At 39.0% G+C, this 23,910-nt stretch overlaps 2 protein-coding genes and 1 long non-coding RNA gene across 4 annotated transcripts; 1 reads left to right on the forward strand and 2 right to left on the reverse strand.

Moving 5' to 3' along the window:
• Window positions 1-447: 447 nt before the first annotated feature.
• LOC124876887 (cornifelin homolog) lies at window positions 448-1,384 on the reverse strand. The gene is made up of 3 exons (XM_047379915.1): window positions 1,258-1,384; window positions 954-1,111; window positions 448-846 (listed from the first exon to the last, which is right to left on the reverse strand). Exons 1-3 carry the CDS (start codon window positions 1,361-1,363, stop codon window positions 724-726), a joined length of 387 nt encoding a protein of 128 aa, XP_047235871.1. The 5' UTR covers window positions 1,364-1,384; the 3' UTR covers window positions 448-723.
• A 4,248-nt stretch (window positions 1,385-5,632) lies between these two features.
• On the forward strand, window positions 5,633-12,665 carry LOC124876877. Its single transcript, XR_007040391.1, has 3 exons — window positions 5,633-5,753; window positions 10,273-10,363; window positions 12,077-12,665. It is a non-coding gene; the product is annotated as an uncharacterized LOC124876877 (long non-coding RNA).
• A 994-nt stretch (window positions 12,666-13,659) lies between these two features.
• Window positions 13,660-18,974, reverse strand: LOC124876876 (heterogeneous nuclear ribonucleoprotein A/B-like). 2 transcript variants are annotated; one of them, XM_047379902.1, is made up of 9 exons: window positions 18,828-18,974; window positions 16,860-17,043; window positions 16,551-16,719; window positions 16,279-16,437; window positions 15,920-16,051; window positions 15,747-15,834; window positions 15,178-15,324; window positions 14,640-14,730; window positions 13,660-14,364 (listed from the first exon to the last, which is right to left on the reverse strand). In XM_047379902.1, the coding sequence occupies exons 2-8, from the start codon at window positions 17,015-17,017 to the stop codon at window positions 14,660-14,662; spliced, it is 924 nt and encodes a 307-aa protein (XP_047235858.1). In that variant the 5' UTR covers window positions 17,018-17,043; window positions 18,828-18,974; the 3' UTR covers window positions 13,660-14,364; window positions 14,640-14,659. The 2 variants fall into 2 exon arrangements, with proteins under 2 accessions (XP_047235858.1, XP_047235857.1); XM_047379901.1 differs by having other exon boundaries at window positions 15,732-15,834.
• Window positions 18,975-23,910: the final 4,936 nt, after the last annotated feature.

The following is a 23,910-nucleotide window of genomic DNA, read 5'->3' on the forward strand; positions in this document are numbered from 1 at the left end:
AATGGCAGGTGTGGAGAGAAGGAGAAAGGGAAGACCAAGGACATTTGGTGGCTGCAAACAGCAACACATGAGACAGTCACTAAAAAATTAAAACATAGCAACTAAATAGTAAAAAGCCTTCACATTGTGACGATACTTTGAGATTACTTTTTATCCAAGATTACTGTATGTCAGTTTGTCCGTCATGTACATGTAAACATGTCTAAAGTACAAACTCAAAAAATATTTTAAAAAGGCCACACCACACGTATTTAGAAATATTTATTAGGTTGTTAGGTGACTATTGCACATTGTATTTCATTTACGACTTTTTTTAAAGCTTTACTTCTTAACATTTTTAAATTTAATTTCTTTCTTTATAGCGTTTCTGCAAGTATTTAGTGATTTAAGCAGCCTAACATTAAAATGATGTCAGAGAAAATAAGAATTAAGATTCTTATATGCAGAGTTACTTTTCTGTTTCATTTATTCTACAAAGAAGCTATGCGGTGCAATGTTTTTACATAGCAAACCCCATGTTAGAAACAATATTAACTGCAAGATTGTATCCAAATTTATTTGCCTTTAATTATAAAGTTGAAATGAAAATCTTATTATGGCTTACATATCTGTATAATGCAAGGATTCTCCATGCTAATTCAGAAAACACAAATGTTCATCAGTGAAAAATATCTACAGCATTCCCAGCACCAGAACATCTCAGGCCAGATGGTGACTGCGAGTTTATGCGTTTTTGGTTGTGATCACGACGACTGGAAGTTTCCGTCTCTTTATCTCCCTGGACATCTGACACCAGGAGCAGATGCCACAGAAAGTGGAGAACACACAGTCCAGAGGAATTGAACCCTGACGGTCAGAGTGTTCTTAATGTCATTAAATACATAGAAAATACAGTAAGAATAAACTAAAGAAAGGAGAATAAACCAGTCATTTATTTTAGACTGACAACTTACCTGGATGCCATAGCGGTGTCGCATGGAGACCCTTATGGCCAAGGTGATTGGCGGGATGAGACCACCAAATACATCCAGGAGTGGGAGACAGAGAGGCTCGCCAAAGTCTCTAGATGTCATGCATGCGAAGCAGGGGAAGCACCAGTATGCAAAACAGCCTTTGGGTGTGCAAAGAAATCCAGAAAAAATTCCAGAGGACACAAATATGAACACAAACATAAACTGCTGCTATAGAAAACAAGCATAAATGAAAAAGTATGTGAATCTGCCTTTAACACCTTATTCTTTATCCAACATTACTTACACGATCGCAAATCATCGAGACAGTCAAATATCCCAGTTCCCCACTCCTGGGAGTTTTGGACCACCTGTGCCAGCTGAGGTTGCTCAACCACCATATTAGTCGCCATGATAAAGTCTAAAAGAATACAGAAAAAATACATAAATATCTTCTTTGGGACCTGTTGCCCCTACAACCCGGATAAGCAGAAAACAATAGATGGATTGCTCTATCCAAGGAAATGCTCTTTTTCTCTATATAAGATTACATACATGGTATATGTATTGTGTGTGTGTGTATGTATATATATATAAATATATATATATATATATAAATATATATATATATATATATATATATAAGAGAGATGGAATGTATTTGTCCAATTTTCCTGCAGTGGCTAAATGCAACAAATCGCAAGGTTGGCATCTCACCTTTTGTCCCTAAGCTCTGGGCTGGGCGTCCTGTCACAGCTGATCTCTGCTTTGTCTCGAGTCAACTCATAAGTGGGCACCAGGATGCCACAGAAGGAAACAAACTGAACACACTGGTTCTTTCTGTTTTATTTATTTTAACTTGTGCTGAAAGAAATAGAGGTAGGGCCACATCTGGTTCTAAATGATGTAACTCTGCTTTTCTTATACACCAAATGATTTGCAGAGACTTTTATATTACATGTGTCCTTTTCCTTACACCTTGGACTGTCAGTCAGAAAAAAGGCTCTTAGAAAAACTGTCTTGGCAAGCACCCTTTTATCAGAGAGACAATCTCAATCAGTGTTGCCTTGTTAAATAAAATAAAAATGACATCTTGAAAGGATAACATGTGAATGAACTTCCAGCTCAAAATCTTTGAGCCCTTTCTTCTTCTGTACAACAATCAGACCCATAACCTTAAAGACCTCTCCCACCATGTAACCAATACCATCCAGAGACCTGTTAATGTGACAGCACAGGCCCCAAACGACCTCATCAAACCCACTGCGAACATTAGAAAACAATGCCCAGACAAATAACACAGAGCTTTCACAGGATGAGCAAAACTGTAAACTGCTGATGGAAAAGGGAGAACGGTTTTACTGTCTCTTTACCAGCTAGAGCCATCAATAAAATATCAGATGACATTGACACATACAAAGAAAAAGTACTCAACAAAAAAAGTGAGATTTGCATCTTTCTAGCAACAGAAACTACATGCCTGCATTCCGGTTTGACAATTAAATGGTGCAGAGACATCCTGCTTTTCAACATCTTAAGTCTGTATTGGGAAATGATGTTGCTTGCTAAACTGTCATGACTGTGTTGAACTTGTTATGTCTTTATTTTTTCTGCCTATGGACTCTGTGTTTGCTCTCATCTTTTACAAGATGTTTTAATAAACCTGAATGAGTGACTTTTGTCTTAACAGTGCTTAGATAATCTTATTTTTCCACCACAGGTCAGTCACTGACTGGAACATCTGGAAAAAATGAAGTAAAGTTTCCATTTAAAGTGGAAAGTAAGAAAGCAGTGCTCTAATTATTTTTCAGCATTACTTTAACAGACATTGTTTACAGAAGATCCTTAAAGATATATATTTTAATTCTATTTATGTGAATATATTTAACTAAACTTACAAGCTTATCAATCCTGTCTCATTTGTGCTTTGCTGGCTTTTATATCCTCTATTATGAGGTTTCTTCACCTTCATGCATAAAGACAAAAAGGATTGTCCAGGATTGTACAAGAAGTGAAACTATAGATCTAAGAAACCTGAACAGATGTAACGATTTATGAGGTTTTCTAGAAGTAATTTACACTGAGTTTATTTCTTGCATTATTCAATAAATTTTTTAATCCTTTTCCAGACATCTGCAGCTATTTTACAAATTCAAATCGAAAGGAAATATTAGGCAATTTGCATCTTTTTGTCTGAAGACTGAAACAAGCAAGTATCACATGCAGACATCCCAGCAATATGAATTTAGAGTCATTCTGGTCAAGATCTTCAACTTTATGATTTTCCAAAGATTTGGGATTTTGCTTCATGCGATTTTAAACAAAATATCTCTGCTTCTCGGTACCTGAGTGCTGCTTCAGATTAAATTAAATGAGATAAGGATCATGGCCTAAATAACAAGATCCCAGATACAAGCAGCTGAAAGTATGTTCCTTTGCAGGAGGGCTGAGCTCAGCCTTGGAGATAAGGTGAGGAGCTGTGTCATCCAGGTTGAAATGAAGTCAGCTGAGGTGAATCAGGCTTCTGATCTACATGCTTCCAGGACATCTTCATTTTGAGGTTTTCTGGGAAAGTCTTGCAGACCCAGAACTCCCTGGAGCGACTATAGCTCCCTGCTGGTCTGGAAATGCCTTGGAATCCCCCAGAGGTAGTTAGGGAGTGTCGCTGGGGAGAGGGATATCTGGGTCTCCCTCCTAGACCTGTTGCCTAAACAACAAGGTCATATAAGATATGATTTTGAACGTACTTGTAGATGTTTTGGGATTTTTCTCACACGGCTTTTTGTTATTTCGATGAAATATTTTGGACAGCTAGAAAATTTGTGCTCAGAAAATAGTGTAGTTGTATTTTCTTCTATCAGTGTCAGCAGTAGATCTGTAGGTACTGTCCTCTGCTGACAGCACTAGCTGTGAGTTTTGCTGATACAGATGCTTTTTCAAGCTTTCCCACTGCCTGTGACCTCAGCTGGTGGCCAAAATAGGACTGAATATAACTGATCCAGAGTCTTATCTTGTTCTAACTTCCATTCTGTGAACTTTACTCCAGAGAAAACAGAGGGAAAGCTTCTGTTGAACATGTGAGGAGTAGTGATTTGAGGTGAATGATGAAATGATTAAGTGTACTCTTTAAATATTGTGCAACACTTGCAAACAGTGCAGTGCACTGAATGTACTCAGCGACTACAACATGGACCTGCTTCTGGTCTGCTGAATGACAGACAAGTCATGGTGAAGAAAAGCAGTGGGTCAAACAAGATTCATATTGAAAGCAGAGAAAAATGATTTTACAAATATCTGATTTTGACTAAAAAACTATTTTTGGGAAACTAAAGAAGTTTATAATTCACTCATAAAAAGAAGAAAGAATTTAAAGTCAACCTTATGGAGAGTTGATTTTTGACCAGTTGTTTGTTGTGTAATAACACTAACATTAGACCAGTGGACACCAACACTGATATTTAACATGTTCTGCCTCATTTGCACCTCTTGTCCAAATTGAGTTTTGGTGACAAAAAGTCAGATGTTTAAAAAGGTGAAACGTGCTACTACATGAGGAAAAACAGTATCCCCAGTGCTGTACAGTCGTGTTTTGACCATATCACAGCATTAAGATGGAATTTGTGTCATTTGGGAATTTAAAAAATCTGAGCAAACAAAGAGTGTTTGTGTTGTGCCTCATGGCTTCTCTATTAGTTCTTTATTACCTACATATTTTCCTTAGCTAACAATCTGTTACAATATGCTTATGATATACATTGTATTTCTGTCAGCACATAACCACATTCCTTTACAGTCACCGAATAAGTTCATAATATCAGTGAGTGGATGGGCTGGGATTGTTCAAGCGTAGTTCAGAAAATATTAAAGTCATCGTTTTTGACCCTATTGAGGTGCTGTGGCACAACCTTAAACATACCTCCTTTACATGAAAACCTTTGAGTTTGGCTGAATTAAAACAATTCTGTAAAGAAGAGTGGGCCTCCACAGAGATGTAAAAGACAGCTATTACAAACACTTTTGTAAATGCAAAATGTCATTGAATGAGTATTTAATGATGACCATCTCGATGAACATTTTGAGCCTTTCTGTACAACCGTCTGGTCAGAAGCTTCGAATTAAGTCAAGAATGTTCAGCTCTCAGTTGACTCAGCAGCAATAGGGCCCTCTAAGCAGCTAGCGTGACTTTGAAATAAAAAAACAGCTGGCAACTCAGCAAGGTAGTAAAAGGATCTGCGCACCAGCAAATTGAATCAATATGTCTATGAAGTACTGAACAAGATGAGGGAAACTAGGTCATGTTATTTGTGTCTGAAAGACATTATACTGTATGTTCATCACATGGTGTCCTGAAGCTGTTAGTTTTCTTTTTCCAAGAAGTGATTTTTGGAAATGCTGTCATTAAATAAACACACACACACACACGCACACACACACACAACTCAATTCACACCATAGTCATAAACCTGACCCCTACCCCAAAAACAGCATTGAAAAAAGGTGAGGACCAGAAATATGTCTTCACTTTCCAAATATGACCTCTCTTTGTTGGTTAAAAATTTATGTCGGTCCTCTTGCAAATAAAAGAACAAACACACACACACACACACACACACACAGCCAGGCCACATGTTCAGCAGTAATCCTGTTGCATCCACCACAGATGAACCTGATGAACTCTGCAGGGAAAGTCCAGACAGCTAATATCTGGTAGGAGCAGAGACAGAGAAGAATTGAAGCAAAGCAGAAGGTAGAGTCCATGCAACAAGAGCTACAGGAAACTGATCTGAAATCAGCTGAAAACAAGTAAGTAGAGCAAAGATTGTTTCAAACAAATGATGCATGCAGCAGCTTAACCTTTTAATTGTTCCTGTCTGTAATAAATAAAAAGTTAAATTCAGAAAAAATAGATTATTTTAAGTTTAAACCTGCACTTTTTCAAAAAAATATTAAACATAAATGTTAAACATAGGATTTTTTATTCCTTTCATGCTAAGCGTATGTGTGTGGGATTTAAAGGTATCTGACACTGAACATAAAATATTACAGAGTCTAACAGTGCTTTCCCACCGAACCTCTGGAACGCTGTGTACTGCGCCAGAGTACAATTTCTGGAGCTGATCACCCAGGTGTGAACCCACGCCGGACCCTGAAACGGGCCAGAGAACTGCACCGGTCTCAGCACAGTTTATCCAGACACTGGAGCAGTTCGCTTGCAGTGTGAATGCATGCTGGGCTAGCGTACCGAAAGCAGAAAGAGAGGATGCAACATAAAAGCAGCACATTGAAGTAGAAGAAGAAAATGGCCTTTGGGGCATGGAGTAGTGAAGAGGTGCAGGTGCACAACTACATTTGAAAACCAAAGTATCAACAGAAACCCAGATGAGATGGACTTTGTACTTTGTTTTGTGTTTTTTTTATGTCAATCAGCGCCATGCAGCCTCTGAAACGATCCGTTGCAGCTGCATGACTTTGTTTGGTAAGATCTAAAATATTGCTGTGTGAAAGCCAACTGAAGATGTGAATTTTCTCACTTTTACTGATCCCTGGACCGATCCAGCAGTGTGAATGCGCCCTGAAACTGAAACAACGAGCTAAGGAACCCCCATTTACTCCAGGCAGTTTGTTTTAGGTGCATCTTCAACTTCAAGTAACAAGTTCTCAGAGCTGAGCTCAGATTTATTTGGACGTTGAAACAAGGAGACGACAGGTGTATGAAAACCTGAAAACCAGAGCGATTTGAGGAACTTTGAGAAGATGAGGTGGAGCAGAGAAAAGATGTCATCACATGAAATCTGGCCTTTCTTGTAGCTGCAGATGTCTCATACTTTACAGTCGGCTGAAAAAATGTAGTCATACGCATTCCAGTGAGCTGGATGCATGACTGATGGATGTTTTTGTTCAAAACATTTGTTTGTTTTGGAGGAGAGAGAAAAAACTCTCTTTGTTGGCAGAAACTTGGTTTTGTTTTCAGTAATTTTCTTGTTCTTTATTTTTACCTGTCCTTATAGACCCTCCTCTCTGGCTTTATCCAGTCATATTAATTTGAATCCTTACATCATTTAAGTCAGAGCCTCAGCTTCAAAAGGATGGAACATATATACTTTTTCAAGCTGCTAACTGAGTAATCTGTGCATTTATGTCCTTTTTTGAACTCTTGTCTTTGAAAAGAGAGCGAAGGGACAAAGTGACAAAACAATGAGCTTTACACTTCAATCTGGGAGAAATTCTTGCCATTCCTAGGTCAGAAGGGAGACAGACTTCCTTCAGCAAATTCAGGGCCTGCCTCAAGGACTCGTGTCTATGGGAAGTCCCCAAAAATCCTCCAAGAGGAGCCATCCAAAAGGCATCCTGAAGAGATGCACCACCTTAACCAAGCCTTTTCAATGAGGAACAACAGCAAAACCCCAGGCTACTTCCAGAGTGCAAGGCTCCTCACCTTATGTCGAAGACTGAATCCAGACACCCTATAGAGGAAGCTTAGTTCATGACCATCCTGTAGGTGAGTGATGAAACGTAAATCAAGAGCTTCGCTTTTAGGCTGAGCTTTCTCTTTACCATGACAGACAGGAGCAGAGTGTCCACATTACTACAAACCCTGTACATCTGTCCATCTCCCATGGATCCTACTATCACTCAACTACAACCAAGATACTTGAACGCCTCGCTTTGAAGCAGAGACCGCCACCTGACTCAGAGGGAGCAGTCTATCCTTTTCTAGAGCTCCATGGCCTTAGATTTAGAGGAGCTGACCTTCATCCTGGCAGCTTCACACTTAGCTGCATATCACTCTAGAGCACGGTTCATGGCCTGAAAATGCTAATGGAACAAGATTCGTGATGGAGAATGTCTTGGTGGAGCCCAACGCATACTGGAAAAAAGATCCACCTGATGCTGACAATTAGGACAGTGCTCTTGCTTTGGTCCAGATAGCCCTAAAAAGCATCTCTGGCACTGCATTTCTCCACTGAATCTCCCACAAAAATTGTTCAAAGGACAGAGAGGGAAGCCTTCTTGTGATCCGCATGTAGACCAGACTCCCAAACTCCTCGCAGCTAAAGATCTGGTCCACTGTTTGGTCTACCACTAAAATCCATAATTATACCTTGTAATGTACATGAAATTGAGAAGAATCCTCACTTTTGCAACTGTTAACCAAAGCCATGTTTATAATTATGATGTTTCTGGTAGAAGAACCAGCTACAACGTAAACAAATCTACCAAAATGCTGATTGTCTTTGCAGGATGTCCGTGGTATTAAAGAACAGTAGGGTTCCCAGTACATCTGGGAATGCACAAAGAGCTACACTGGAGTTCTGAGCATGCACAAAACGTCTGTGGTGTTGGAAGTGTAAACATGATGTGGAGCCTGTGAGCATAAGTGTGGCTTGAAGATTTTGATCATGACTGGCCATGCTGGACTTATACTCTAAAACCTCATCATGCTGACCATAGAGCTGACACAATATCTGGCTATAGACCTTCATCATCCTCTGAACTCTGACATTTAATGTTATAAATTTCCATTTTCTAGATGTAACTTGAATTATGGATTTAGATCAAAGAGCAAACATTTCGGTGATGCATGAACATGGAAAGGCCTGAGAGTGTCTGGGCCTGAAGGTTATGTGCTTCTTGCATGACTTCTATCCTGACATGGTGTAAAAGTGTTGTGCCAGGCTCTGGACTGGGGCATGGCTCAGTCATGGACATGTGCTGTAGGAATATCATTGGAAATTGCTACTCTCAGGTTTACAGCAGAGGTACAAGGGAGGGTGTAAGACGTGGAATGTAAAATCACAATCATCAGTGTTGGCATGACTGCTATTAAATGGATGCATTAATAATTTGTGTTATCTTCGTTGCAATCAGTTGTCGTGTCCCTGCAGCTCAAAAACACCCCATAGCATGATGCTGCCCCCACCGTATTTCACTGTTGGAATTGTATTGGGCAGGTGATGAGCAGTGCCTGGTTTTCTCCACACATTGCGCTTAGAATTAACGCCAAAAAGTTCAATCTTCGTCTCACAGACCAGAGAATTTTATTTCTCATAGTCTGAGAGTCTTTCAAGTGTTTTTTTGGCAAACTCTATTCGGGCTTTCATATGTCTTGCACTGCGGAGAGGCTTCCGTCGGGCACTCTGCCATAAAGCCCCGACTGGTGGAGGGCTGCAGTGATAGTTGACTTTGTGGAACTTTCTACCATCTCCCTACTGCATCTCTGGAGCTCAGCCAGAGTGATCTTTGGGTTCTTCTTTACCTCTCTCGCCAAGGCTCTTCTCGCACGATTGCTCAGTTTGGCTGGAAGGCCAGGTCTAGGAAGAGTTCTGGTCATCCCAAACATCTTCCATTTAACGATTATGGAGGCCACTGTGCTCTTAGGAACTTTGAGTGCTGCAGAAATTGTTTTGTAACCATAGCCAGATCTGTACCTTGCCACAGTTCTGTCGCTGAGCTCCTCGAGCAGCTCCTTCGACCTCATGATTCCCATTTGCTCTGACATGCACTGTGAGCTGTAAGGTCTTACATAGACAGGTGGGTGCCTTTCCTAATCAAATCCAATCAGTTTAATTAAACACAGCTGGACTCCAATGAAGGAGTAGAACCATCTCAAAGAGGATCAGAAGAAATGGACAGCATGTGAGTTAAATATGAGTGTCACAGCAAAGGGTCTGAATACTTACTTATGACTGTGATATTTCGGTTTTTCTTTTTTAATACATTTACAGAAATTTCTGCATTTCTGGTTTTTTTTCTGTCAAGATTGGATGCTGAGTGTTCATAATGAGAAATAATATGAACTTTTTGATTTTAACAAATGGCTGGAATGAAACAGAGTGAAAAATTTAAAGGGGTCTGAATACTTTCTGTACCCACTGTATCTGTAATACTTCAAAAAAACAATACAATCTTAATTAATAAGACAATACATACAATGTGTTTGTACTTTACAATCTTTTAATAAAGAACAAATACAACATTTGCTCGTTTTGCTTTAAGGCCTACAGCTATGTTTATATGTTGTGGCAAAGTGGTTAGAAGAAAAATTTACAAGAAATATTAATAAAGGCAAAGACATTAAAATGTTATTAGTAAAACGTTTAAGCTGTCAGATATTTTGTAAAGTTTTTATCTGCTTGAACATGTTTTAGTTACAATTAAAATCTCTGTAAATATTGTTTTAGACCTTTGCTTTAAAAAAGGTGTGTGTGTTGTTCTTATAAAACAAGATATGTGCCATTAAAGCATAACAATTCAGCAAGCACAATGTTGAGACCATTTCACCATTTTTCTACCTCTTCAGCTGTCTTAACTTTTTTTCCAGAACATCTGAAGCCTGCAGCTGAGGGTCTTATATTCTCCAGCAGGGACAGCAAGCAGTCTACAACCACAGCGAGAATAGGACTCAAACCAAGGTAGTAAATCAGGTGTTTCGTCTCCCCCTACTGGAGAATAAGTAAACATACGATGTAATTTTTAAGTTGTGTTTGAGGCTTAAATAAAGAAAAATGTTGCCAAAACCGAAAGCAACACAGTAGGATGAAAAATGGAAAATGATAAAATAAGAATATAGGTAGGAGTAATGGAGAAACATACAGCATTGCCATTGTTTTTGCATATCATGCAGAATTTTGAAGACAGTCTTTTAGAATGGTTATAAGCACAGAAGTGTTGCCAAATGGATTGAAGTGACAAAAGAGCTAGAAAAAGATGAACCTGAGGGGGTTTCTTGGGTAAAAACTCTAGAGATGCTTTGAGGAACTTTCTAAAACATATAAAGCTAAAATGAGGTCAAGCTGGCTGATCTTTGATGGTAAGGCGTTTTGATAAATACACAATTAAAAGACACAAGGGATCAAAGATGACATTATGATGGAGGGAAACAGGATACCATGTATGAAAATTCCCTCAACTGTACAGCATAATCTGAGACAATCTTACTACATAAGTTGCAATGCTAACATTATCTAAGCTGGCAACACAAAACCCTTTAGGGTTCATGATGTCTAAGTCCTTTGACTGCAAACCAAGCCCAAGTCATCAGCCAGACCTCCACCACCATGCTTGGCAGTTGGTATCGGGTATTAATGCTATGTCTGGTTTGGTTTTTGTCATGCATGATGGCGTGGATCATGCCCAGATGTTTCTACTTTCAGGACATTTCTCCAAAAGTCTTGTAGTTCATTTAAATGTAACTTTGCAGAGATAAGTCGTGCCACCATATTGTTTTTAAAAGAATAATGTTTTTTATCTTAAACCCTTCCAATAAAGTCATACATGCTCCGTCTTTTTATAAGTATCACATCATAAACCTAACATTTACCTAATGCTAACTGATGTCTGTAAAGTGTGAGACACAGCTTTAGGGGTAATATGCAATTTTTCTGAATGTTGCACCTTCTAACCTTAAACTATAAATTTGCTGGGATGTCCACTCCTATTTCCCATTTATACATAATGTTTCTATTTATAGAATGGCTTCATATTTCCCAACACTGCTGGGTGAAAACAGATGCTTCCCTAAGGTCATTGCTGATGTTTTTCCTCCTTGGCATTGTGTTAATGCACATCCATGTGCTACAGAGCAGTAAATCAAAGTGATAAAACTCCACCTTTTATAGAGGTTTTTAGAGATTCCCACACATGAAGTTCATAAGGTACTGCATTTGATTAAGAGTACCTGGATAGGCCATTCAAACATTATAAAACACTATATAAGATTAGCCAAGACAGAAAGTCTAAGTAAATCTGCTTTTAAATTGAGGTAATACATCATGTATTAAGATATTAATACCTGCATACCCTGACAGTAGAAAATACCTGCAACAAAATAAAGCATTCCCAATCTTTTATCAACAAAGTGATAATGACCAGGGTTTACATTAGAAGACTAGAGACTGTTTGACCAAAAAGGTAGATCATATTTTCCATCCATTCATCTCAATTCTGATAAACCTGTTCTGTTGTTGCTGACTTAATGGTGGAAAGTTCACTGATTACAGAAAAGAAACTGAAGCTGATCTCCACAGACTGGATAGGACCTTTCTGTGTACCTTTTATTATCCTTGCATGTGTCTGAGCCATCCCATGCCGAGCTGTAAATGTGTTCTTTATCATGTCATCTGCAGCACTCAGTCTCACAGCACTTCTTGGACCTAAGCAGCAGAAGACTTGACTCTGAACAGGATAGATGGAGGGCAACGGTGATCCACACGCCTTACTTGCAAGCCACAGTTTGACATCAGACAAACCAAGGCCTCTGCCCTCCAAGCAAAGCCCGACTGACTCTTTCCTAACTGCAGCCCGGATGGTGCGGGAAGGACCGCTGGTCGACGGGAGGACAGGACGGCAGTTTTCAACACTTAGACCCTCTCCATCCAGTTCACAAGACGTTCGTGGTGAGGTTTTCTTGAAGGACATCAGGATCAGACGGTACACCATCATCTCCAGCAAGAAGACAGATACAGACAGAAAAACAGACCATGTGGAAGGGAAACGGACCCCTGAAGGCGCCTCCTCAGCCAAAAGACAAGCAGAGAGACAGAAATACATGGTGTGTTTTAGTGCATCTGGCTGTCGCTTCACATGCAGACAACTTGTAAGGTTTCAAGTTGCAAATTTACCTGTAATAGATGAGATTTAGCAAACACTAAAGATAATCAGGCTTCAAGATTTGCTGGTAAATTTGTAATAAAAGGTTTGAAATAGTCAAATAAATGAAAGCTGATGCGTGGTTCTTTCTACCCAACATCAGCACCAACACCATGAGACCTGTTTAAAATAAGGTCCGTGTTTGAGTTATGGGATGGTAAGATCAGATTTATAGCAAACATGTTAAAGATGGAGTTTATATTAGATTAAGCACTGAGAATACAGGAGACAGCATCCATCCTATTATTAAACTAGATAACATTACCTGATATCAGCAACAGGTTTACTTGGTTGTGTCCTAATTAAGACTCTTGCTTCACCTAGTAACCTTTTAAAAGGTGGCACAGAAAATTGTCCATAGATTCAAGGAAATTGCAAGCGCAAATTAAATCAGTTTCAGCCAACTTTGCATGATGCGCCTGCATCAATCTAGAACAGCAGCACCACTGGTCAGAAAAAGTACAACTTAGGACAGAGAAAAGCTGATTGGTGGATTCTGATGTAATATTTCCTATTATGTCAAAACACACCTTCGCATATATTCAGTTTCTTTTCTACCTCTTGAATTTAACTTCATTTAGAATTGGGCGTTTCACTTTCATTTTAAGGCTTCAATGGCCTTTAATCATTTTGCCTACAACTAAAGCCATTTAATTTGCCCATGAATTAAAGACAGAAAGGCCTTCCTCTGCACCCTTCCTCCAGACTTCAACTTCCAAATAAAATCCCTTTTGTGACTAAGCTTCTGATGGCGTGTTGATGACTGTCTGCTGGACAACTGTTAAGTCAGTGTTAACAGGCTTGTGTTAGGCTGTAACATTTCTATATTTAAGCCAATTCACTAGGTTTTTAGCTGTAAGCCACAATCTTAATTAAAACACTAGTAATACAGGTGTAAATAAAACTAGATATGTTGAGCACTTTAGTCATTTAAAGTACCTTGAGATGACACTTGTTAATTGGTGATTAATAGAAGTGTATTAAACCAGTTAGGACTGAAAAATCAAACCAAAGCCAGTTATATTCTTTAACAGTAACATTAAACAAAATGGAACAGAGATTTTACCAAATGTGAAGGTTTATTACTAATAAAGGCCAGAGACACTGGCTGAGAAGACTACACTGGCAAGATTAAATCTGTCCAAAAAAAAAAAAGAAAAACAAAACAGGGGACAATCTAAAATCAGCGGTACTTAAATACTCTAAACAGAAAACACCCACATTACATCCTACACAGCTGTAGGTCTCCACACACCAGCCTCACTCAAAATGGTTCACATATTCTGACACACGTCACAGGCCCTCCAAGTAAAACAAAAAGAAAATGGTTAATTCAACCGAAACCCTATTTTGATTCAAAGCTGCAAGCATCAGAACAAAAAGAAAAAAAAAAAAAATTACTGAAAACTGGTTTTATTTGTCAAAAAAAGCTCCTTTACAGCGCAACGATTTTCAACCTGTAAAGCCAGCACACGTGTAAAATACAACCCTTACAATACATTAGAATCAAAACAGGTACCAAAAAGTACAGTAAAAATTACACTTCCAGTGGAAATGTGGAGAGGAAAAAAAAAAAAATAATAAATCACACCAAAGGGAAAAGCAAAACTTAAAATGAAAAGGCTAAGAAAAAAAAAAAAAAAGAAAAAAACATGGAAAAGTTACATTTCAGATGTTTTCTGTACAAATGGTCTTCTGTCATAAAAGAGGTCTAGTGAGCCCAGTGTGTCCATCCTGCTGTCTGTGTTACTGGATCACTGGAGTCCTATGAAAACAAAATGTTTCAGGTAAACTTGACAAATCTGAATAAGTGAAAAAACATTCCTCACAGCCTGGAAAACTCAGAACAGAAAGGTTTTTTCTTTCTTCCCCACAAGCAAATTGTGTTAACCTGAACTCAACGTCCTGTATGCATTACAGCTTTAAAAAGGAATAAACTCCCTTTGATTTTTTTAAAGCAGTAAAACATCTAAAGCAATCAGCACAGCACAGGAAAAGACCCAAGATAATCACGAATCTTTGGAAGGAGATAGACCATACCTTCTGCCACCAAGTGATCATCAGTACGGCTTGTAGCCAGTCTGGTGTGCCCCCCGTCTTGGGGTTTTACCGTAGTTGGCATCCCCCTGGTCTGAGATGGAGACAAAACATGCAAGTTAGAGACACCTTGGCATGCATTTCCTCATGTCTCCTAAATGAAACATCTATGGGCACAGATTAACGTAGCTCCAACACCAAACCCCCCTCCCCATCTCTAAACGGTCGCCATTTTTTGGCATCTTAAATTACATCCCTGCAAACCAAACTGGGACTAATTGGTAGAGAAGGAATGGAAAAGGAAAGGAGCACAACTCCAATAATGAGAATAACACTGAATGAATAGACAGGGTTTTCCTGGCTGATACCAATCAAGCCCCTTTCTATAAATCCCAAATTTCCTGAAACTTATTTACTTTAAAAACCAGCTACTGGGAGCATCAAGTTATTAGAATTTTAATACTCCACAGAATGTATGAAAACACGTGATTGTTGTAGCTTTGAACAGTAACCAATGAGTTAATTGACCGTGTCCACTTACTGTAGTCATATCCGGTGCCGTATCCATAGTAACCAGAAGAGGAGTCATAATTGCCGTAGCCACTGTATCCACCGTAGCCATAGCCTTGACCGCCGTATCCCTGGTTCCAGTAGTTTCCGTAGCCCTGGTTCCAACTCTGGCTCTGACCTGAGACAGAACAGTTGATTTCGTTCAGGCCCAATACAGAACCGGGCTCTCTCTGGCCTACATCTTTCCAAAGAAGACTGGTATACCGTGACGTGCTCCACTTTGCAAAAACATTAAAGCTTACAATAATTTGGAAACTTGAGTGACAAACTAAACCAGTAACTAAAACTAAAACCAAGCAAGTTAGTCAACATTTGACTAACAATTCATTGGAATAATCTATTATTGAAATAGTCTTCAACTAATTTAGTAATTGAATAATCATTAACAAGAGTCTACAGACTCTAAACCATGCCATTTGCTAAAAGAACAACCAACTCAGTAGTAATTAAACCGAAATTGTACAAAAAATAAATACATTTTGAATTTAGCAACTCAATGGATGCCTATGATTTAGGCATATTTACCTCCTCGGCCCCTACCTCCCCGGCCTCCATATCCTCCCCCACGTCCCGTCCCATACTGCTGCTGCTGGTACACCTCCTTCGGCTGGGCGATCTTCAGCTCACACTGTGGAAGAAATTAAACCCATTTCTTGACTTTTGCTAACAAGCTTGGAGCTGAAGGACGTAGAAAGATGGAAGAGCGTACGCACCCTACCACCCTCGATGGTGTGGTATTTCTTCTCCAGACACTTCTTGACACTGGCTTCATCTTTATATGTGATGAAAATGAAGCCCCTCCTTTTCTTGGATTTGGGGTCGATGGGCAACTCAATAGTCTCGATCTACAAGGAGAAGGTGTCGATATAAATAATGCAACCTGGTGCAACACAATTTCAGCTCACAGAGAAGGAAAGGTACTTAAGGAGCTACAAGATGAATTCCCATCAAACATGCTTTATTAAAAACATACAAATTATACAAAAAAAGAAAAATAATCCACCTTCAACATTCCAACTGCAAGCCCCACATGTATTGTCATGGTTTTTCCTCCAGTTGATTTTATACTCACCTCCCCAAAGGCGCCAAAATATTCCCTAATAGCTTCCTCTGTTGCTTCAGGATTCAACCCCCCAACAAAGATCTTCTTAGCAGGCTCTTTCTTCATGGCCATCGCCCTCTTGGGGTCGATCTGACGTCCGTCAAGTCTGTGTTCCTTCTGTTCCAGCACCTACAGAAACACGTTTTATCAGCACACCACACAACACCTAGAAAGCTAACTAATGCATCTTAGACATACTGCAACCAATTAGTTTAAAGGAAGAGCAATAAAATGAGGCTCACTTTGTCTACACTGGAGGAGTCTTTAAAGAGCACGAAGCCAAAGCCTCGGGATCGGCCAGTGTTGGAGTCCATTTTGATGGTGCAGTCCGAGACCTCCCCAAACTTGCTGAAGTAATCCTTCAGGTCTTTTTTACTCGTGTCCCAGCTGAGGCCACCAACAAACATTTTCCTGCAAACCAAAGACACAAAGCACTTAATCCATCTTCTAAACGAGGAAGAAACATTTTATCTGAGACAGTTCTCCATAGTTTCATTTCAGTCACAGGTTATAATGAAACAAGCAACAGTATGAATATATTTAACACTTACCCAGCATCCTCTTCTCCTTTGCTGGCGTCGATCTTGCCACCGTCTGTGCCGCTGTCCTGGCTGTCGTCGCCGCCCATCAGTTCCTGCTCAGCTCCATTCTGGTCCTCGTCTCCGTTCTGTTCTGACGTCTCCATGAGCAGATTCTCAGCGTCTGCCATTCTGAAATCGGTTTCTGTTCAAGAGACTGAATAGGCACAAGCACAAAGTTCAAGTTATATGTATTATGACCATCTTTCTGTCACTTATATTTAACTTTTTAAAGAGATGCTAATACGTTCAAGGTGTTTTTGGCCGAGAAAATATTTCTTCAGACTTCAATAAAATGCCCCCAAAATCAAAAAATGATTTCAATTTCTGGAGGGAAACACAGATCTCTCTAGTTTGTTTTTTCTTCATGTAGCTACATGAAAACATTTCTTCCAGAAAAAAAACCCAGACTATTCTCATATGATGAAACTGAATTAATCAGGTAATGTTATCATGCATAACTTCCTCTTTAAATCCAGTTCCCTCCAAAAAGTATTTGGAACATTTAACGTTGCTTGTGTTTTGGTATGTCGATAAAAATGAATATAATCACTAGCTCTAAAAACCACTGCACTGATTCATTTGTTTTAGAGATTCTAGAAATAACTAAATAACGGCCTATAATAAATCACCTTTTAAAAACCGATGGCGTATTTATCTAAACAACAAATATTAGCTGATTTAATGAGTTCGCCTATATGTTTGTTTAATTTGCACTTCAGCAGATATTAAAATGTAAAATGTTATGCAAGCATGTATAATTATTTTTTCACATTTATACAAACATTTGTTCTGAAAAGTTACACCACTATATTCTAAACTATATGTCTTGAACCACATCTTGCTCCAGAAACTTCACCCTTTGTGTGTCTACCAGTCTGGAATCAGGTGCATCATTTTGCCAAATTGAAAACCTTGTATACCATTTGAAAGATGGAAATCCTTATATTGAAAATGTCTATTATTGATAAAGGGCGTACTTTTTTTTTTGTTTTTGTTTACTATGGCTGATTTTTTTAAAGGTCACCATTTTTAGCAAAAAATTTGATTAGAACGTTTAATGAGAGTTTTATAGCTGCTGCACTTGAGTTTTTGAAACTGGGCCTGAAGGTTCACCAATGGATCAACTTCCACTAAGAAATAAACCTACTTCTTTGTACACTTCAAACAGAACTCAATTCTTCGCACCCAAATGAGTGGCGGAGCCCTCTGTCTGCTTTTTCACCAATTAGATTGGAATTAACATATCAGAAGGTATAATTTGATCAACAGCAGTTAACCTTTTTGCTTTAACAAACTCCAGATTGTAATCAACTAAGTAGTATAGCTCCTAAGTGATCTTAGACTAAGAATGGCCTTTTTCCTCTTGGCATCGCAGCAACATAGCACGTTTCTGATGATTGTTAGGTACAATGTTTTATTTAAAACTAAACAGGATCGTGCAACCTAAGAGCATGCACCAGATGAGAATGTAAAACTTAGTGGGTGTGTGTATATCTGAGGCCCAGGAGAACACAAATTAATTGACAAAACGGTCAGGAGCGCCGTGAATCTCCATGTTGTTCAGCATTTGAGTGGACCGCGCTTTGCCTCATACCCGCTCGGGACAGAGAGTAGGCCTCACAAGCAGCTAAGGATTAAAAATACCGTTAAACTGTTTACAAGAAGTAGTCCGTAATTATATATCAATAGACAAGAGCTAAACACAGGCAAGTATTGTTCCGTAGCATGGAAATAAGCAAGCGGGCATTTCATTCATCTTTTTTTAAAAACCGCGTTCGTGATCATTAGCTTCCTCGGCTAACTAAAAGCTAACGTAAAGACGCGCCGCAGATAAAAACGCCCCTCTGAGAACAATCACGCACAGATTAGTCCCCACGTAGAACTGAACCACCCCATGAAGGTTTGACCGAGCTAATAACAACTGAATGTGTTGCTTACTTTGAGAGAATAAACTGGGGGTCGCCGTACGCCGCTCAAAATGGACACTCCAAATTCGCCGCTAACTCGTGGCAAAATATATACGACCGGATGTGAGCTCGCAAAGAGGAAGCTCGCAAAGACGACGACTGTGATTGGACAAAAGCTTGTGTTTCAAAATCAAAGCTGTAGTTTTATTGGCTGGGAGGGTGACGGTTGCGACAAAAGATAAGCTAATGTTCTTCCTGTACTGTCTGTGCTTTTCACGCTGCTGTTTCATATTATATATCAACACTGACATGAAACAAAAAAGGTCGCATCTGCTTCATTGCCCACGATACATAAGCGCCTCCGCCATATTATGAGTGGCAAGGTCATGGAAACTAGGTTTTCCGAACAAAAGAAACACTTGATTTATTGATCAGCCAATTTTTGATGGAAAGGTTGTATTTGTAATGTTTGCTTTAGTATTAAAAAAGGTGATGGTTGAACAAAAAAATAAACATCGTCAAAACAAAATAAGACACTTAAAGCTACCTTCATTTACTTCAGAATAATTAATGCATTATCCATCTGTATTATCATATAACTCAACATATAACAGACAGTTTTAGCCCTCTTTACTTTTAACATTTTTTTTAAAAATATACAGCATAATACTATCCATCCATCCATCGTCTATACTTTTCTATGCAGGGTTGAGCTGGTGACTATTTCCAGTGTTCATTGGACAAGAAGCAAGACACATCTTTGACCCATTTTTCAATCAAAACTGTCTTCCATAAAAACTGGCTTCAAATATTGATGGGTTTGAACTCTAATCTTCATGGTTTTTCAGTTAGATACACATCAGGGTATTGACTTGGCCATTCTATCCATTTTGCTTTTTTTCAATACAACCAATTAAGATTTTACTTGGCTGTATGTTTGGAACTATTGTCTTTTTTGGAAATCCACACTCATCATCACAACTTTCATCTTCACATTCTTGTCAACAATGTTGCTGTACATTTCTCCATCCATCCTTTCCTCAATTATTTCAAGGCCCCTACTTTCCTGGGTCTTGTACAGCTCTTTTGATTATTCTTATGATAAAAAGTTAAACTGCATGTAAAAAACAAAACAAAAAAGAAACATACATGCATATATGATCTGTTATTTGATATAATTTAACACATTTACTGGTTTTAAAAACCTTTCCATTTGCCAAACGCTGCAGAGCTTGATATTACATTAATAATCCCGACCTTATTTCTTGATAACCAAACCAAAACATGTTTTCAATGTGCAAAACATAACAGGAGGAAAGGTAAAGAAAAACTTAGAAAATCATAGAGAAAAAGTCTCTTGAGTATAAGTAAGAAGGTAAGAGAATTCCTGTTTAACGCTCAGCATTAAACAGGAATTCATCGCCAGAAAAGAATACAGAACAAACAAAACACGGCAGAAAGTGACTATACTAAAGTCTTTGATGAGGTTTCTCTGTCTTTTGATAACTGTGTGGTACAATGTACAGACAAAATGAAAAACCATGGTGTTGTTTTTGATCAGACCCTTGTATTTGACCAGCATATTAAGGAGGTGTCTAGAGTGTCCTTTTTTCATCTCAGAAGAATTGCCAAGACCAGGTCTATCCTGTCTTACCAAGGATGCTGAAGTCGTCATCCATTCTTTTGTAATATCTCACTTGGACTATTATAATGCCCTACTGTCTGGACTGTCTCAAAAAGTTTTAGAGCTCTGCAGATGGTACAAAATGCTGCTGCTCGTATTTTGACCAAAGCATGGAAATATGAGCATATTGCCCTGGTGTTGGCCTCTCTTCATTGGCTTCCTTGTCAAGTTTGAGCTGACTTCAAGATGCTCTTGCTAACATATAAATCACTTCATGGACTTCTACCTCCTTATTTAAATGATCTTAACATATATTTCCCCTCCATTGCCCTTTGTTCTCAGTGAATTGGCCATTTGATGTTTCCTAAAGTCAGGAAAAAGACTGTTGGTGAGCGAGCTTTCTCTTTTCGGGTACCTAAACTTTGGAACAGTCTTCCTCTGGATGTAAGACAGACATGCCCTGTGGATGTTTTTAAAGTAAAGCCAAGCACCCACTTGTTTTTCTTTTGCTATGTGTCACGGGGGCATTTTTGAGCTGCTCTATTTGTTTATTTTAATTAGATTTTAAGCTGCCTGTACAGCACTTTGATTGAAAGCACTTCATAAATAAAATTAATATTATTAAAGCTGTTTTTGATATATGCAAATAAGATGTTTGGAAGTTGATATGTCCTTAGAAAAGACAATTCTTCAAAGTAATGCAGCATTGTAATTTATTGTTTGAGGACAGTTTTTTTTCTGAATGCGGATAAACCTGCTGGAAGACTGGCAAAGTAGAAAGATAACCATCGTGTGTTTAACTGGGGATTCAAGTAAATGTTTTCTGAAAAATAAGTTCCCTACTTAATGTAGAGTTCCTGAATATGCGAAAATGTAAATAAACTCTGTGTCCAGAAGATTCCAGAAGGAATGGTCTCATTTGGGCAAAATGTGGTGTACATGCAGACTAGAGAGGTATGAAATTGATCTGATATACAATACAAAAACCTGGTACATCTGAACAAGGCACTAGAGGGCATAAGTGGTGCTATTATGAGTGGAGTGATGTGTTACAATGTATCTGACAAGCACTGAAAACTCGAGTATGCCAGGTTAATGCAGATATTTAGCACCTTGTTATGCACATACTGAACTTCTACAATCTATTTTTACAAAATTAAATCAAATCTTACCACTAAAAACACAGAGGGACTTCACAAGAGTTTTGGACAACTTAAAACCAGATTGCTGTACAATACCTGAGAAGCAGCCAGGAGTCATCACATCCACCTTTTTGGTTATATTTTTGGTGTTTAATTGATGAATGGTAATGTGTTGTTTTAAACCAAGCAAAATCAGATGTTACCTGGTAATGACAAAAAGGTTTTTGTTAAACTTTCAAACATACTTCATCCTGTGCAGTAAGAGTTAATCATTTCAGAAAAACAGGACATTTTCAGCAATAATCCAACATCAAAGCATGCTTAAGTAATTTTCTAACTGGTAGACGTCATGGCAACAAATTGTAAAATAATTCAGGGTTTTAATCGTTTACTGAATTTAAATATGAACATGTAAAGATTACATAAATCTGGCGAGTCATAAATCTCAGTGTGAACGTTCAGTGCTGTCAATGACCGACTGACCAGGCAACAACAGCCTGGCCTTTCAGCCAGGCAAGGTGTGACAGGACCTCGGCACAAACGCATCAGAAAGACGCATTGTGTTTCCCCAATCGGTTCTGACTTGACAGACCTCAGAGCTGGAGTGCGCTCAGTAAGTACAGGTCCTTCTCAAAATATTAGCATATTGTGATAAAGTTCATTATTTTCCATAATGTCATGATGAAAATTTAACATTCATATATTTTAGATTCATTGCACACTAACTGAAATATTTCAGGTCTTTTATTGTCTTAAAACGGATGATTGTGGCATACAGCTCATGAAAACCTAAAATTCCTATCTCACAAAATTAGCATATTTCATCCGACCAATAAAAGAAAAGTGTTTTTAATACCAAAAACGTCAACCTTCAAATAATCATGTACAGTTATGCACTCAATACTTGGTCAGGAATCCTTTTGCAGAAATGACTGCATCAATGCGGCGTGGCATGGAGGCAATCAGCCTGTGGCACTGCTGAGGTCTTATGGAGGCCCAGGATGCTTCGATAGCGGCCTTTAGCTCATCCAGAGTGTTGGGTCTTGAGTCTCTCAACGTTCTCTTCACAATATCCCACAGATTCTCTATGGGGTTCAGGTCAGGAGAGTTGGCAGGCCAATTGAGCACAGTGATACCATGGTCAGTAAACCATTTACCAGTGGTTTTGGCACTGTGAGCAGGTGCCAGGTCGTGCTGAAAAATGAAATCTTCATCTCCATAAAGCTTTTCAGCAGATGGAAGCATGAAGTGCTCCAAAATCTCCTGATAGCTAGCTGCATTGACCCTGCCCTTGATAAAACACAGTGGACCAACACCAGCAGCTGACACGGCACCCCAGACCATCACTGACTGTGGGTACTTGACACTGGACTTCTGGCATTTTGGCATTTCCTTCTCCCCAGTCTTCCTCCAGACTCTGGCACCTTGATTTCCGAATGACATGCAGAATTTGCTTTCATCCGAAAAAAGTACTTTGGACCACTGAGCAACAGTCCAGTGCTGCTTCTCTGTAGCCCAGGTCAGGCGCTTCTGCCGCTGTTTCTGGTTCAAAAGTGGCTTGACCTGGGGAATGCGGCACCTGTAGCCCATTTCCTGCACACGCCTGTGCACGGTGGCTCTGGATGTTTCTACTCCAGACTCAGTCCACTGCTTCCGCAGGTCCCCCAAGGTCTGGAATCGGCCCTTCTCCACAATCTTCCTCAGGGTCCGGTCACCTCTTCTCGTTGTGCAGCGTTTTCTGCCACACTTTTTCCTTCCCACAGACTTCCCACTGAGGTGCCTTGATACAGCACTCTGGGAACAGCCTATTCGTTCAGAAATTTCTTTCTGTGTCTTACCCTCTTGCTTGAGGGTGTCAATAGTGGCCTTCTGGACAGCAGTCAGGTCAGCAGTCTTACCCATGATTGGGGTTTTGAGTGATGAACCAGGCTGGGAGTTTTAAAGGCCTCAGGAATCTTTTGCAGGTGTTTAGAGTTAACTCGTTGATTCAGATGATTAGGTTCATAGCTCGTTTAGAGACCCTTTTAATGATATGCTAATTTTGTAAGATAGGAATTTTGGGTTTTCATGAGCTGTATGCCAAAATCATCCGTATTAAGACAATAAAAGACCTGAAATATTTCAGTTAGTGTGTAATGAATCTAAAATATATGAATGTTAAATTTTCATCATGACATTATGGAAAATAATGAACTTTATCACAATATGCTAATATTTTGAGAAGGACCTGTATGAGCAGCACATTAGAGAAGCAACAATATTTCACATAAAATGAGATAGGTTTTTTTTTTTTTTAGGGTAGACTTTAATGGTTCACTTTTACCATTTGAGATTCAGCTTAGTTCAGG

This window comes from Girardinichthys multiradiatus, chromosome 11 (genome assembly GCF_021462225.1).
Source record: "Girardinichthys multiradiatus isolate DD_20200921_A chromosome 11, DD_fGirMul_XY1, whole genome shotgun sequence".
NCBI lineage: Eukaryota > Metazoa > Chordata > Actinopteri > Cyprinodontiformes > Goodeidae > Girardinichthys > Girardinichthys multiradiatus.

Coding starts and splice junctions, on each gene's coding strand:
- LOC124876887 (XM_047379915.1), bottom strand. CDS start 1,363: ATGGCGACTAATATGGTGGTTGAGCAACCTCAGCTGGCACAGGTGGTC. Junction 1,112..1,257: donor TCTCGATGATTTGCGATCGT/GTAAGTAATGTT, acceptor GCACACCCAAAG/GCTGTTTTGCATACTGGTGC. Junction 847..953: donor GACACCGCTATGGCATCCAG/GTAAGTTGTCAG, acceptor TCTGACCGTCAG/GGTTCAATTCCTCTGGACTG.
- LOC124876876 (XM_047379901.1), bottom strand. CDS start 17,017: ATGGCAGACGCTGAGAATCTGCTCATGGAGACGTCAGAACAGAACGGA. Junction 15,835..15,919: donor ACACCATCGAGGGTGGTAGG/GTGCGTACGCTC, acceptor TTTCTTCCACAG/TGTGAGCTGAAGATCGCCCA. Junction 15,325..15,731: donor GGGAGGTAGGGGCCGAGGAG/GTAAATATGCCT, acceptor GTTCTGTCTCAG/GTCAGAGCCAGAGTTGGAAC.